Here is a 15409-nt window from a genome sequence, read left to right on the forward strand (position 1 = left end):
TCCTTGCTCTTCAATCCAAAGGACAAGCAACTGGGTTGGTCGGTTTCATTTGACTGAAACTTGCAGCAATGAACATGGTTTCTCACACTCAAATTACCAAAAGAAGAAGAAGGCTCTCTCTCAAGTATTACACTGCAGGCAAGCATTCTCTGATGTTTTATTGAGATTTCAGTATACGTGTATTCTTTTTGGTACTATCATCAAATCTAATATGTATGTTTCATACCACAGAGGACAGAAATTGATCGGGTCTTCTTTTGGAGATCTGGAATACATGGATGGGGCCTTTCTGCAAGCAGAATTATCTATGAATGTGGGTTTTGTCTGTATTTTATAGAGAGGGAATGATGAGAGACAGTATTTTATTTCAGATTCTTAAATACATACTGGAATAAGTGAGACGTACCATTGCAGACCTCAGAGAAGGGAAAAATGCTATATGAGTTGAGACTGTTTCCCATTTATCTCCACAATTATGTATTTCTCTCTATAGCTCTCTTCTAACCAAGTGAAGGAGGCGATCATTTGGATGATGATTCTGATCAAAACCTTGATTGGCGATTTTTTATAGGTGTGAAGGACATGAGAAGATATAGATGAGAAAGGTTTAGAGATTTGTACTTTTTTTAATGTTCCTCAGCACCAAAGATGAGGGAAAAAAGCAAACAATAGAAAGAATTAATGATTACATTTTCTTACATTTTTTTATTGTAAGATAATTTTGTAAATTTTATCAAAAAGGGGAATTAGTAGAGTTGGTACAACTCTAAGAAAATTTCTTATTTAATGATTACATTTTTTACGTTTTTTATGGTAAGATAAGTTTGTAATTTTAACAAAAAGAGAAAATAGTAGAGTTGGTATAACTATAAGTAAATTTCTGATTTGTAAATTTCTATCTTTTGGCTTATTCCAATAGCCACTGTATTATGATGGATGTGGTTAACATGTTTATATGTGTCTATCTTCGGAGTCATGAAAGCTTTGTAAACTACTCACTTGGCTATCTTCAGAGTCATGAAAGCTTTGGCCAATGTTTTCATGCTGACTCTTTCTAAAATTACAATCAAGAAGAAAAAGAAAGATTATGCAACAATTACCTTTACGTGGCTCTCTTCGAGAAGTAACAGAAGAGGACAATGTCATTGTGAAGAGAAATACAAACAACATGGATGCAATGTTGGTTCCATACATTCTATGATTTTTTATAGGTGTGAAGGACATGAGAAGATATAGATGAGAAAGGTTTAGAGATTTGTACTTTTTTTAATGTTCCTCAGCAACAAAGATGAGGGAAAAAAGCAAACAATAGAAAGAATTAATGATTACATTTTCTTACATTTTTTTATGGTAAGATAAGTTTGTAATTTTAACAAAAAGAGAAAATAGTAGAGTTGGTATAACTATAAGTAAATTTCTGATTTGTAAATTTCTATCTTTTGGCTTATTCCAATAGCCACTGTATTATGATGGATGTGGTTAACATGTTTATATGTGTCTATCTTCGGAGTCATGAAAGCTTTGTAAACTACTCACTTGGCTATCTTCAGAGTCATGAAAGCTTTGGCCAATGTTTTCATGCTGACTCTTTCTAAAATTACAATCAAGAAGAAAAAGAAAGATTATGCAACAATTACCTTTACGTGGCTCTCTCCGAGAAGTAACAGAAGAGGACAATGTCATTGTGAAGAGAAATACAAACAACATGGATGCAATGTTGGTTCCATACATTCTATGATTCTCTATATCTCTATAAACTAATTGGCCATCCGAACAATTTAACTAAGTTTTACAAAGAAATGTTTTTATGCTTCATAAAGTTCTTTATGAACTTAACCGAAAATATATTGGTTTCCTTGCTCTTCAATCCAAGGGACAAGCAACTGGGTTGGTCGGTTTCATTTGACTGAAACTTGCAGCAATGAACATGGTTTCTCACACTCAAATTACCAAAAGAAGAAGAAGGCTCTCTCTCAAGTATTACACTGCAGGCAAGCATTCTCTGATGTTTTATTGAGATTTCAGTATACGTGTATTCTTTTTGGTACTATCATCAAATCTAATATGTATGTTTCATACCACAGAGGACAGAAATTGATCGGGTCTTCTTTTGGAGATCTGGAATACATGGATGGGGCCTTTCTGCAAGCAGAATTATCTATGAATGTGGGTTTTGTCTGTATTTTATAGAGAGGGAATGATGAGAGACAGTATTTTATTTCAGATTCTTAAATACATACTGGAATAAGTGAGACGTACCATTGCAGACCTCAGAGAAGGGAAAAATGCTATATGAGTTGAGACTGTTTCCCATTTATCTCCACAATTATGTATTTCTCTCTATAGCTCTCTTCTAACCAAGTGAAGGAGGCGATCATTTGGATGATGATTCTGATCAAAACCTTGATTGGCGATTTTTTATAGGTGTGAAGGACATGAGAAGATATAGATGAGAAAGGTTTAGAGATTTGTACTTTTTTTAATGTTCCTCAGCAACAAAGATGAGGGAAAAAAGCAAACAATAGAAAGAATTAATGATTACATTTTCTTACATTTTTTTATTGTAAGATAATTTTGTAAATTTTAACAAAAAGGGGAATTAGTAGAGTTGGTACAACTCTAAGAAAATTTCTTATTTAATGATTACATTTTTTACGTTTTTTATGGTAAGATAAGTTTGTAATTTTAACAAAAAGAGAAAATAGTAGAGTTGGTATAACTATAAGTAAATTTCTGATTTGTAAATTTCTATCTTTTGGCTTATTCCAATAGCCACTGTATTATGATGGATGTGGTTAACATGTTTATATGTGTCTATCTTCGGAGTCATGAAAGCTTTGTAAACTACTCACTTGGCTATCTTCAGAGTCATGAAAGCTTTGGCTAATGTTTTCATGCTGACTCTTTCTAAAATTACAATCAAGAAGAAAAAGAAAGATTATGCAACAATTACCTTTACGTGGCTCTCTCCGAGAAGTAACAGAAGAGGACAATGTCATTGTGAAGAGAAATACAAACAACATGGATGCAATGTTGGTTCCATACATTCTATGATTCTCTATATCTCTATAAACTAATTGGCCATCCGAACAATTTAACTAAGTTTTACAAAGAAATGTTTTTATGCTTCATAAAGTTCTTTATGAACTTAACCGAAAATATATTGGTTTAAATTCCATTAACGTAAAGATACATTATCTTTTGTAGTCTACATATTATGATTTTAAAGTAGCCATTGGTTTGAATCTATTTTTATAACTTTATATTATAGTAATAGACTATATGGGATTATTAATTTCATAGTAATATAATTTTTAAAAATTCTGCTTAAATGAATGAGTGTTAGTTAATCTGAAAATGTAGTACGGCCTTGGCTTCATATGGTGGTTTATTTGATAAAAGTTTGGATGATATGGTTTATTTGATAATCGTCTTAATATAATGTGTGTATACTTAAATAGTCAATTTTAGATTGTTATGTTATTTAACTAACTTTACAAAAACCAATTGTAATTTGATTCATTTTTCACATTACCTAACTCAATGGTTTAAAAATGTATAAAACAGTACCAACGCATTCACAAACAAATATATAAGAATGAAAAATAATTCATAATTTATGTATTAAATTTCAACTGTAGTGACATGCATTTTTATTTTAGTTAATTTTAAAATAAAAATATAACAAACACTAAAAGTGTAAAATAATTACATTAATGAAAAAATAAAAGCTTTTTATTAATTTATCAAACCTATGATTTCTGATAAGAACAACAAAAAAATAGGAAAAATTAAAATTATTTTTAATTTAGAGTAAACTGCATATTTTTACACGTATATGAAAATATAATATATCTTTTAATTGATTTTCACTTGCTTAACAAAGATTAATATAGACGAAGATAATTTAATAACAACATCGTTTACAATAATTGATGTTAAACAAATATTTTGTATCATTTATTAATAATTGTCTCAAATTGATATCATTCATTTTTTCTGATACTATAGAATAGAGTAAACACTATTAAAAGCACTTTAAAAAAAACTCACATTTTCATAGGATAGCACAATCTCAAGGGTGTCCCCGTGCACTGCGTTTTATTGCTTCCAAGAGTGCAACACTTTCACATGCACTTTCGAACCACTCTTGAAGGGTTTCACATCTTTCGAAGAAGTGACTTGCATCATTGAAGACATTTTAGGTTATTTCGAGAGTGTAGGTATGATTAGATGTGAGAAACAATGGAGGGTGTTGGGGTGTATATATAGTGTTAGATTACTTGATGTTCACTAAAGGTCGCCGAGAATAATATATTGCATATTCGAAGTGATCAGTTAAGGAAATCGCAAGAGTAGTAATCAAGCAAAAACAGATTTTAGGTGATATGTATCCTTGATGGCCAAGTTAGGGAGATTTATATTTTATCTTAGCAAAAAAGGATTGTAGGTGATATCTTCATGAATATTATAGACTTTAACTAAAGGAAACTGGTACGATTGCATATTGTTAGCGAGATTTATGTATCCTTAATGGCCAAGTAAGCGAATTTTTTCTATTTTGTTAGCAAAAAAAAGATTGGGAAAATTGTTTTTTCAGAGCAAAAAAAAATGGTAACTATGTCCCTTTAGACTAATCTATACTACTTTATGTCCCACTAGACTAATTTTTTTCAAAATGGCAGTAATGCCCTTAAAATTGTAATTTTTTAAACAAGATATATAATGAGTTCGATCAAGGGGGATCGATCGATCCGACTTTACAAGGTCCAATGGATCGATCGATCCTGATCATTATGCAGAACCAAAAAAAATGTGAAGTATACATTGATCAACCTGGTCCATTTCACTCGATCGGCGAAGGTCGATTTATACAGATCGACCGATCGGTAAGTATAGATCGATCGATCCCGTGTCCAGGAAAGTATCCCAAATCGATTTTTTTGGTTTCCTATGATTATATTTGGATTGATTCCCACTTGATTTGAACCGACCAAGCATGATTTCAACTCTTTAAACTCGATTTCTTTGGGATGAAACCCATAATTTCCCATTCACGAACAAATGGGGAGAAAATCAAAGTGTCACTTAAGTTTATAAACCCTAACTCACTCAATTTCACTCTGATTTGGATGATTATTCGGCGTAACCCATACGATTTCGTGAGCTTTTTACGAATCTATCCCTCTTTAGTTCGTTCTGCAAAGGTATGAAACTCTATCTCCACTTCTTTCTAGAGTTTGAAAATAGAAAGGTAAAAGGTAATTTTTTTGAGTTTGTTAGGATGTTTATGCTTCAATCATGTGTTAAGGTGATGATTAGAGAAGATTTTGTACACAACTATGGCTTAAATCATATTTTTTAGATAGATTTAGGAATTTTAAGTTTTGTTTTTAAAAAAAAAATCAAAACACCAGAAAATTGGAATTAATACAGTGAGAATGCTAATTCTTTGACATTGGTTATTGATAGAATATTAAGAGACATTATTTAACTAAGCTGTAATATTTGTTATTAATAGCTATGTGTTGTATTGTATTCAATTTTCAGGTATGGAGTTATAGTTGCGTAGTCGTTTATACGGTGAGGGATTGGGACCTCAGGTTAAAAAGATTAATAACAGCTACCGACTAAAACTTCTCGAGTTGCTGAAAGAAAAAATGGAGCTAGAATTCGATGAAGTTATACAAGGCATAAATTGGAGCAGAAAGAGGGGTATCTGATGGAAAGATTCTTGTTTGGTTTCCGAATTTGGATAATGGAAGCTGTTCCTACTTTAGGAGAGATTTGTGGCACAAAAGTCAGCAAAAATTTTACATGTCCGCTGTGTGGTAATTGGAGAGGATGTGCAAAATGTTCTTAAGAAGATATCATTGGCGTTGAGAACTTATTCCCAGAAAAAGTATGCATATATTTTTCTAATAAAAATATTTATTGTCTTGTTCACTTTACTAATGATTTGATTGTTTGTAGGAGATTTTGCATTCATTCATGGAATGCCACATAGATGGAGTGGTCCTTTTGGCAACTGATTTTGTACAGAAGGATGAGAAGAAAGATAAAAGAATGGATCGCATTTTGGATATGATCAATAGAAAACATGATTGGAACAATCATGTTTGGGGAGTAAAAGAAGCTACGAGCTCCGAATTTGAGGAATTTGGCGAAGAGAAAGAAGAGGATCAAGCAGCTGATACTGAGAGAGGTGAGAATAGTCATGTTGCAGAGAATGTTGATGGTACAGCTGATGTTTCGGAAAGAAACAAGAGAAAGCATGCGGACCGAAGAGCAGAGTCAAGGAAGAAGAATGTCTTGTACCACCTAGCTGCTTCATCAAAAGGGAATATTGACACAGATATGGAAAATTTCTTGGAGGGTCTGGTACAAGCTTCTTTTACTAAATGGTCGATCCGAAAAGCTCGATCTATACAGATCGATCATTCTGTAAAGTACCAGGTCGATCCAGTCAGTAGATCCTGATCATTATGCAGAACTCCATCCAGCCGAGTGCTTTTATTACGAATGCAAAAATGACTTGTCTTCTTATTATGCATCTAATGAAGCTACGCTACATAGTAACATCATACTCTATTGTTGGCTCTAAAGCTATAGGAAATATTATGATTAATTTGTGATTCAGCATAAATAAGAAAGTAGAGAAACCCTTTAGTTAAGAATTACTTTTCGCAACTCTTTCAAACTCTATACATAATCAAAGACTCATAATACGTCAACTCCATGACCACTAAATGTGCATCATGTTTTCTTCTAACTTAAGTTTAGGTCACGATGTCTCCCCTGGACTCCAACTGTAGCTATGATGAACACCCAGAAGATGGCACACAAAGCACCCACAACTGATAAGAGAAGAAAACCTCTGTTTCCGATACCCTTCTTTGCTGCGGTAACTTTGCTAGTAGTCACTGACTTCGCACTGAACCTGATGCGGCTCAAGCTAGACATACGCACAAAGGTCCTATTAAGTGGACCCTCACAGGCAGAGGCTGGTGTTGAAGGTATTGAGTCCAGCAAGGCCCACATAGCTGATGAGAACTGACTCCTTGTTTCACCACCAATTTGGCATTCCTGGTCTTGGGCATTAACACTCATAACAGGGTTCTTGGATTCAGGCATCACACCTAAACAAATTGGTGTTCACCAAGTATCAGAGGAATGGTTTAAAGGTTATTACATATAAAGATTTATACAAGAGGGTTTGATATATAAATACATGTCTTGGTTCAGGTGAAAGACTAATGCAGGAAAAAGCATTTAAGTACCTGATGAAGGTGAAGCAAATGCTAGAGAAGAAGATTGTGTTTGATCATAGAGATCAGCCTGAGCATCTTTAAACCACATATCGTCAATAAATTGATTGACTTTTGGGTTAGGATCCATGAAGCTGTTGGCCTGACTCTCAAGGGTCTGGTTCTGAAACTGTTGTTGATAAAGGAAGTGCTGCCTTCCGTTGTCAGCAAAATTACTCAGAGAAGTCAGATCTGTGGAAGTTCCCTGAAACACAGGTTCTAAATCGAAAGACATGGAGACGTCATGGAACAATTGGTCATAGTCATTAAAGTGTTCATATTCACCGGGGTTCAAGAACTGTGCAGGCTTCTCAACTGAAGCAGCTCCTTTTTCAGGGGTAAGAAGATCATCTATTTCAATGTAATCCTCCTTCTCAAACAGGAAAGGTGCCATACCAGATGCATTGAAAGCTGACTTGACCTCAGTAGCATCAAATGAGTTTGCTGCATGGGACTGATAGCTCGAGTGCATGCTGTTTGGCTGGTAATTTGGCAAGAACATTCCAACTTCCGAGGGGGCAAGAAACTCACCAGAAGAATTATTCAGCAACGTGCTCTGTATCTCTTCTTCGTTATTAACCTGCAAGTACAAGTATCTATTTAGTGAGGGAAGCACTACAAAACGAACATATTAAAAGAGAGAAGAAACTGACCTGCATAACACCAGAAAGCTCGTTCATTTGTCTTGGAGCAAGCCCAGGTGCATATGGGATCTCGTTGAGAAGCTTGTTGAAATCATCTGACCGAACATTGACAGGATTGCAAAAAACACCATCATCCACACGAGGGTTATTCTCGTAACGGACCACATGGTCATCCAGCACAGCAACATTATCTGCCTCTTCTCTATCATCATCATCATCGACCCATTCTTCTTCTTGGAACGGAGCACCATACTCTTCACCGTTCTTGGGACCAGCCCCACTTTTCTTGTACAGCTTATAAAGAGCATAATACTCCTGAAATCCAAAAGGCATAATAGTTAATACAAACGAAGGAGACCAACATATAATGTTTGATTAAAAAGAGTTATTTGAGAGAATTTCCCTTATAGTTATTAAGAATTAATTTACCTAAACAAAAAAAATTTACCTTGGCGTTCTTACATCTGCCGAGTTCTTCTTCATCCATTGTGTACTCGTGCATCACCCAGTCAGTACGCTCACCATTAGGTGCACGACCTCTATAGAAAACAAGAGTCTTTTTGAGTCCTACCGATCTTGAGTTGTACACTATGATTCTATCCTTCCCTGTAGCCTTCCAATAACCAGTTGCAGTGCCTCTACTCGACCTAGCTGCGTTTGGATACTTCCTGTTCCTTGGCGTGAAGTAGAACCACTGCCGATCTCCAGACTTCAATACCGACAGACCTGCCTCACACAGATTGTTCAGTTCTGTTAGAAAACTAATTTCAACAAAGATACATGTGTGCATAGTTTTGAAAAAAAAAAAAAACCTAAGCTTTGTGGATAATAAATAAATTCAACAGAAACCATACGAAACGAAATCGTTTGAACATAAGTAAGATCAAAGCTTGTACATACGAATTGTGATACGATCGTTTACTTTTCAATCAAGTCAACGAGCAAACTGATTAACCTTGAAACTAAAAAATCCTAAAACTAAATAGCTATTGGGTAACGATCACAAAGCAAACCCTAAGAAAGCAAACAGAGAACCAGGAGATCTAAAGCGTAGCGTGAGAATCAAGTAAAGTAAAAGGATATGAAAATTACCAGGCAACTCGGTAGGATCCACTTTGTAGACATCAACGACACCGATTGCGTTGATTCTAAGCTTTCTCCCACAGATCTTCCTCTTCAGATAATACACCACCAGCTCCTCATCCGTAGGGTGAAACCGGAAACCTGGTGCGCTGAATCTACCTTCTTTCAAACACGAATTCGCCATCTCCGACAATGAATCTGTCTTTCAGACCAAACAAAAAGAATCGATACGGGTCAACGAGAAGCAAACCCTAATACAGAACAGAACAAACGTGATCTCCTTCTTCTCTTCTCCTCTCACGATTAAAGTGGAGAGAGCGAATCAAACCTACATAACACAGGGCATGATATTAAGAAACAAGAGGCGAGAACTAAGCTTCTTGGGTTTTTGATCGGCGAAGGGAAATATTTTGTTTGGTTCGGTCAAAGATGCGATAACAATTACTAATATTCTAGGGTTTTTGGTCAGCTTTTTAGAGAATACGAAGTTTCCAAGAACCTACGTGCTGCTGGGCTTCGAATACGACTGCGGGGCCCACAGCTCTGACTTTCAATTTCTGACTTTATCCATTTTTTTCATGCACTCTTGACTTTATCCAGAAACAAAAATATTCCTCTACTACTAGTACTAGACTTTTTTTTTTTTTTGATCGAAAGACTATTCTATTACTCAAACTTGAGGTGGTCTGGGTAACCAAACCGGAATAGAACAACCAATAAAACATAACTCCCTATGGAAGGATCTAGCAGTCTTAGCTAAAAAATCAGCAGTCTGATTGCGTGTCCGTGGAACGTGAGTGATTTTAAAATCTGGAAAGCATATCTGTAGCGTCTCTATCCTCTCCAATTCCGTCGCAAAGCTTGGCCACGCCTGAGGGTCATTCACCATTGCTATCAGTTCCTTACAGTCTGTCCCAAAGCTCTGGCAGGTCGAATGTTGCAGCATATTCTCCATCGCCCATTGCAGTGCCTCTACTTCCGAATGCAAGGCTGATTCGCGCCGAGGGAAATTCCTTGTCCCCATAAGCTGAGCATTCCCAGAACTATCTATCTACGCCCATCCGCATCCACTAAAGTTAGCAAAAGATGTCCAAAATCCATCTAACAAGCACATATTTCCCAAGCTTATGACTTGGGACTCCTCATTTGTATTAGCTTGTGCCACTGGTTGTACCACATCATTAGCATCGAACCAGGCTTGGCATTCGCTCTCCGCATGTCGGACTAACTCCAAAGGATCTCTATCTATTCCCCTGAAGAGTTTTTCATTCCTAGCCTTCCAAATGTACCATATTATCCAGGGATAAGGGTCCCTATCACGATCAGGCTCAATAATGCTATTTTTTCTCCAAAATAGATAGTCCATATTTGTGTAGATGCTTGATACCGGAAAAATGTTCGGGCTTGTCGGAGTCGAAGCTAAAGACCAAACTTGAAGAGCTGGTGGGCATTCAAAAATTGCATGTGTGACAGTCTCCTCTACTTCTCCACATCTTGGGCAATAGTTGTCACATCTCTTATTGCGTCTTACCAGGTTCCTTGTTACTGCCACATGACCAGTTAACAACTGCCATATAAGATGACATATTTTCGTAGGAGCCTTCAATTTCTACGCAAACGCTTGGAGCTTTATAATACTTGAGTCCAAAACTTCCCTTTCCTCTGTTTTATTCAATAAATTCTGAGCCACCCAGTATCCAGACTTGACCATGTACTGACCATTCCTTGTGAAGTTCCAGCAGAAAGTGTCTCGACGATGAGTTGAGCTTATGGCCAAACTCCTTATGAGTGGTATATCATCAGGATGAACATAGTTCTCCAATAATCCCACATCCCAATCCTTCGATTCCTGATTAATAAGATCGCTTACTCGCATATTAGGATGCATCACTGGTGCCATTGGGGCAGCTGGCCTCGCGGGATTCGTTGGAATCCATAGATCCTCCGAAACCTTGACCTCATAGCCAGAGTGTATCTTCTGTCGAATGCCCAGTAATAGCAGATTCCTTGCAGCAGAAATGCTCGTCCACACATAAGATGGGCCACTAGCAGCGTTTACTCTTAGTGGAGAACTCAGCCTATAATATCTCCCCCGTAGTACACGGGCCACCACAGAATCAGGGAATTGTACTAGTCTCCATAGTTGTTTTGTCAACAATGCCAGATTAAACTCATGGATCATGCGGAAGCCAATCTCCCCCTCCTCTCTGGGTAGGCAAACCTTGTCCCATTTCTAGTACTAGACTTTTTAACCGCGCTACGCGCAGATAAGATATTATATATATTTTTCAATTCTAAAAAAATAATATATAATATTGTATTATATTAGTTAAAGAATATAAAATAAGACTACATAACATAAATATATATTTTTTAAATTTACTTTGTGAAAATCATTATGTTGTTCGATTGTTGTATTTGATTCACATATTTGCATAGATATTTATGATATATGAATAACTATATTTTTATTATCGGTAAATAATATACATTTCTTATATAATATAAGAAAAATGAAATTATTTACTTTTTAAACAAGTTTGTCTCATGTTGGGGACTCGGTTATAGACATATCATATTCGAAGGAGATATTTTTACAGTTATCAATCTTCTTAACAGTAAAAAAACAAATCTGAATATCAAAACAATATCTCATACGACCTCTTTGTGGAATAACTGCTCTGAAGAAATTGAATTTAGGCATCTAAAAGGACTGAAAATGGATGTGCAGATGTGTTATCTAAGTTAGTTTTATAAAATACTATTCATAGTTCATATATCATTTATGTTCATCCTATTTTTTTGTCCATCTTATCTTAAACATCTTGAAATAACTGATGCTAATTAATAATAAACTTTTGGCTGGCAAAAAAAAATCAAATTTGTCTAATTATCGCTTAAATATTTTAATATTGTATAAGAAGCTTTCAAGTGATTTCATAGTTTAATTTTTATTAGTTTTTCTTTTGTTAATTTTTAGAGTTTTTTTTGTATTTAAGATTTTTTTCCAAATTAAGCTTCTATTTCTTTCACAGAATTGATATATATATATATAATATATATATATATACATATATATGTCATAAAAATTACCATCAAATCAGTTTTACTTATTTATTATTTTTTAATGAAAATACACTTTTTAAATCATTTAATTTAAAATAAAATTACATATTAATTTTCTGTATTCTAACAATTTGATTGATTTAATTAATTTGTTTTGGTATAACTTAAAAAGTTTTCATATAAATCGGGGAAAGCAAGCTTATGTTGTTATATTATATTTATTTGTGTAAAAAGAACATTATTTTTTTGTAACTTCAAAAAGATACATTATTACAATTTTAAATTAATAAAAATTGAATAAAATGGTAATTAAATATTTGTAAATCTAATTGTTTTTTTATCTTGTTTAGTTGGATTCTCATGGAAAAAAATCGGTAGGTTAAACAAATGTTTCAAAAACATTTGTGTTATATATTGTTTTGTCTATAAATTACAAAATTTATTGAATTGATATATTTAATTATTGCATCCTTAAATAAAATTTTATTAAGACATTAGAGAACTATGTTTTGAGTTGTTTTGTCAAAATTATACAAAAATCTATGCTTTTTCATATTTGTCACGAAAATTTATATGTTAAACTTACTTTTACAAAATTTATAACTTTGTCATGAAAACAAAAATCTATGTTTTTTCATATTTGTCAATGTTCTTACACTTTCAAAGAATATATTAGTTTAGTCACTTACTTATTTGTTTTTTACAAAACAAAATCGGAGTTTTGAAAGTTGAATTCATATTATTGTAGCTGTACATAAGAGTTTGTGATTACATACTTAGTGATTCTTGTATATTTGTCCAAGAAAGTTTCAATGGCTTAGTGGTAACTGTTTTATATTTATGTCATAGTAACCCGGGTTCGATCTTTTCCTTCGTATTGTTTTTTCATTTTTTACGAAAAAATAAATGAGATGATTATTGTAGCTGTACATAAGAGTTTGTGATTACATACTTAGTGATTCTTGTATATGTGTCCAAGAAAGTTTCAATGGCTTAGTGGTAACTTCTCCATATTTATGTCAGAGTAACCCGGGTTCGATCCTTTCCTTCGTATTATTTTTTCATTTTTTTACGAAAAAATAAATGAGATGATGTGGCAAATTCGGACTTACTGATTAGTTGATTTTCCTATCCTACGTAGACAGCCTATATGAGGCTTATATTCTACTTTTATTACTTACTAGGTGGACCTTCCGCATGCATGTGCAGGCATTAACATTAATAATAAATCTTTATATATAAAAGAGACTTTCAATCACTCCGGGTACTGCCAACAAAGACGACTCGTCAGAAATAGGAAGCCTCCGCGTTGACACGTGTCTATGTAAAAGAAATGTTCCGTTTCATTTAAGTTAGATATAATGGGCTTAAGTTTGTACTGTATTTTCGGCCCATAATCCTAATATGATAAGGCAGAAAAGTGTGTCCTTCTCTCCTCTGCCTGCGACAGCTATGGTGACGCTAGAGTTTCTTCACCGTTACTGAAACAGTTTTCGTTATGATTTCTTGGTGTTTAATCCCAAATCTGACGCCCACTATATTTATACCCCCTCGAGTTTGCGTCGTTGAAGCTCTGTCGATTTGGGTATAAATATGTTCGTATTTCTCTTCTAGAAATCATCCTCTCCTCATCACTCTTCTCTTATCTCTTTAGAGTATACTAATTCACTGTTTAATGGCTTCCTTGAGGGTGGTCTTCTCCGATTTGAAGTCCGGCCCACAGAATAGAAAGCATAAACTTTACCAGGTTTAGTTTTAACGTTATTATTATTATTTTTTGGTTTTGAGTTCCACAAAAGGTTCTGCAAATCAGTTAATTATGTATCTTAGTCTTTTAGAGATATTGTGTGTTTGTAATGTTCATATTGAGCAAAAAGTTCTGCTAATGTCTAAATAAAAAAATTCAGATCCAAACTGTAAAACGGCTGCACAACGAGTGGATAGAGAATACAGATCGATGGGCCACTGGATTTCTGGAAATATTTGAAGAAGGTTTCATAAGAAGGTAAGTAAAATTGTGAAGACACTTTCAACTAACAACACATTTACAAGTTTATACTAATGTTCTGCCCAAGCTTTGATTCTAAATAACAAAGACCTTAAATGTTAATAGGGGACTGCAATCAGAGGGGGTATTCAAGAGAGGTAATCAGAAAATTCCCAGAAACAAACTGGAGAATGGTGAGTATGACGACGCAGACGCAGACGATCAATTCTATGAAGAATATTTTGACCATGACTTGGGCAGGGATGAGTATGAAGATGAACGACACTATGCAAGGATAAAGATGTTGAAGAAGAGGAAGAGAAAACTGTTAAGACGGATGCAAAAGACAACAAGATCATTTCACTCATGACATGGTTACTAAAATCCCTTACTCTCTTACTCTATCTCTCTTTATCATCGTTATCATGCACAATGCCTTTTTAGTAAGATAACGTGATCCGTCTTAGTGACAATTCTTGGTGCTTAGTTTAGTTGTTTCAAGGAAGCCAATAGGCTTCTCAAGCATTAAAAAGTGATCCTTGAGTGTTTGTTTTAAGGTATGTATTTTTGGTCAATGTGTTTAGAGAAGCTTAATCAGTTTTGTAAGATTTTTTTGTTAAGAAAGAATAAACTTCTATTATATGTCACGATTTTTTTCTGGAGTAGGAAGCATATAAGAGAAGTGTAGAACAGTTGGTGAAGCAATAGAATGGGTTTAGGTCTACAAGAGGAGGAGATTCGCATATGGGCTGTTCGGGTTGTAAAATTTCCAGTGGAGGAGGAATGTGAGGTTTTGGATACATGAGCAACACAGAGGTAAGAACTAAGACAGCATTTGCTCTTGATGATTGAAAACAACGTGATGTGTTACTAATGCAATTGTATTGTTGCAGGAATTGGTTATAGCTTGGAGACTTGACATATATATATATATATCTACATTTATAGACATGTGAATATTGTGGAGTGACTTTTCTACAGAAGTTTATTAGATTCCTATAATTTTCACATTGAGAGTCTGTGCTTTTTGTTTAGTCTTTGTCCCAATTTTTTTTTTTTTGATCAACTGTCTTTGTCCCAATTAGTAATTTGTTATCAGTCCTTTTTTTCTTTGCTGTAACAAAGACAATATGGAACCAAAACAAGAAAGAAAGAGATTTGTGTCCCTTTTGAATATATAAACACTTTGTAATTTCAATTTGGGTAGAGAAAATAGAAAGTTGTTTGAAGGAACATATTAAAATTGAATAACTAAAGTTGGTTTTTGTGTCTTTAAATTCAATCTTATTTTAAGGTTTTCCCAATATGTTCTTCTCCGATAC

The 15409-nt window shown here is 34.3% G+C and overlaps 2 protein-coding genes across 17 annotated transcripts; one reads left to right on the plus strand and one right to left on the minus strand.

The window, feature by feature from the left end:
- Window positions 1-6594: 6594 nt before the first annotated feature.
- On the minus strand, window positions 6595-9478 carry LOC106451820 (NAC domain-containing protein 16). Its single transcript, XM_013893796.3, has 5 exons — window positions 9044-9478; window positions 8400-8677; window positions 7961-8266; window positions 7281-7887; window positions 6595-7139 (listed from the first exon to the last, which is right to left on the minus strand). Exons 1-5 carry the CDS (start codon window positions 9216-9218, stop codon window positions 6769-6771), a joined length of 1737 nt encoding a protein of 578 aa, XP_013749250.3. The 5' UTR covers window positions 9219-9478; the 3' UTR covers window positions 6595-6768.
- A 4004-nt stretch (window positions 9479-13482) lies between these two features.
- On the plus strand, window positions 13483-15196 carry LOC106451817 (choline-phosphate cytidylyltransferase 1-like). 16 transcript variants are annotated; one of them, XR_007339624.1, is made up of 7 exons: window positions 13483-13685; window positions 13812-13847; window positions 14008-14105; window positions 14214-14461; window positions 14575-14644; window positions 14754-14903; window positions 14981-15196. XR_007339624.1 is itself a non-coding variant. In XM_048780351.1 (5 exons), the coding sequence occupies exons 1-4, from the start codon at window positions 13599-13601 to the stop codon at window positions 14455-14457; spliced, it is 465 nt and encodes a 154-aa protein (XP_048636308.1). In that variant the 5' UTR covers window positions 13483-13598; the 3' UTR covers window positions 14458-14461; window positions 14580-14695. The 16 variants fall into 16 exon arrangements, 2 of the variants coding, with proteins under 2 accessions (XP_048636308.1, XP_022576049.1); XR_007339625.1 differs by having other exon boundaries at window positions 13484-13685; window positions 14214-14281; window positions 14349-14644; XR_007339627.1 differs by having other exon boundaries at window positions 13484-13685; window positions 14214-14245; window positions 14349-14644.
- Window positions 15197-15409: the final 213 nt, after the last annotated feature.

The sequence above is a fragment of the Brassica napus genome, chromosome A5 (genome assembly GCF_020379485.1).
Source record: "Brassica napus cultivar Da-Ae chromosome A5, Da-Ae, whole genome shotgun sequence".
NCBI lineage: Eukaryota > Viridiplantae > Streptophyta > Magnoliopsida > Brassicales > Brassicaceae > Brassica > Brassica napus.

What these genes read in the sequence shown, in the direction of transcription:
- LOC106451820 (XM_013893796.3), bottom strand. Translation starts at nt 9,218, where the DNA reads ATGGCGAATTCGTGTTTGAAAGAAGGTAGATTCAGCGCACCAGGTTTC. An exon ending in GGATCCTACCGAGTTGCCTG is followed by an intron (nt 8,678 to 9,043) that starts GTAATTTTCATA and finishes TGTGTGAGGCAG; the next exon opens with GTCTGTCGGTATTGAAGTCT. An exon ending in GCAGATGTAAGAACGCCAAG is followed by an intron (nt 8,267 to 8,399) that starts GTAAATTTTTTT and finishes TTTGGATTTCAG; the next exon opens with GAGTATTATGCTCTTTATAA.
- LOC106451817 (XM_048780351.1), top strand. Translation starts at nt 13,599, where the DNA reads ATGATTTCTTGGTGTTTAATCCCAAATCTGACGCCCACTATATTTATA. An exon ending in TTGAAGCTCTGTCGATTTGG is followed by an intron (nt 13,686 to 13,811) that starts GTATAAATATGT and finishes TCCGATTTGAAG; the next exon opens with TCCGGCCCACAGAATAGAAA. An exon ending in GAAAGCATAAACTTTACCAG is followed by an intron (nt 13,848 to 14,007) that starts GTTTAGTTTTAA and finishes AAAAAAATTCAG; the next exon opens with ATCCAAACTGTAAAACGGCT.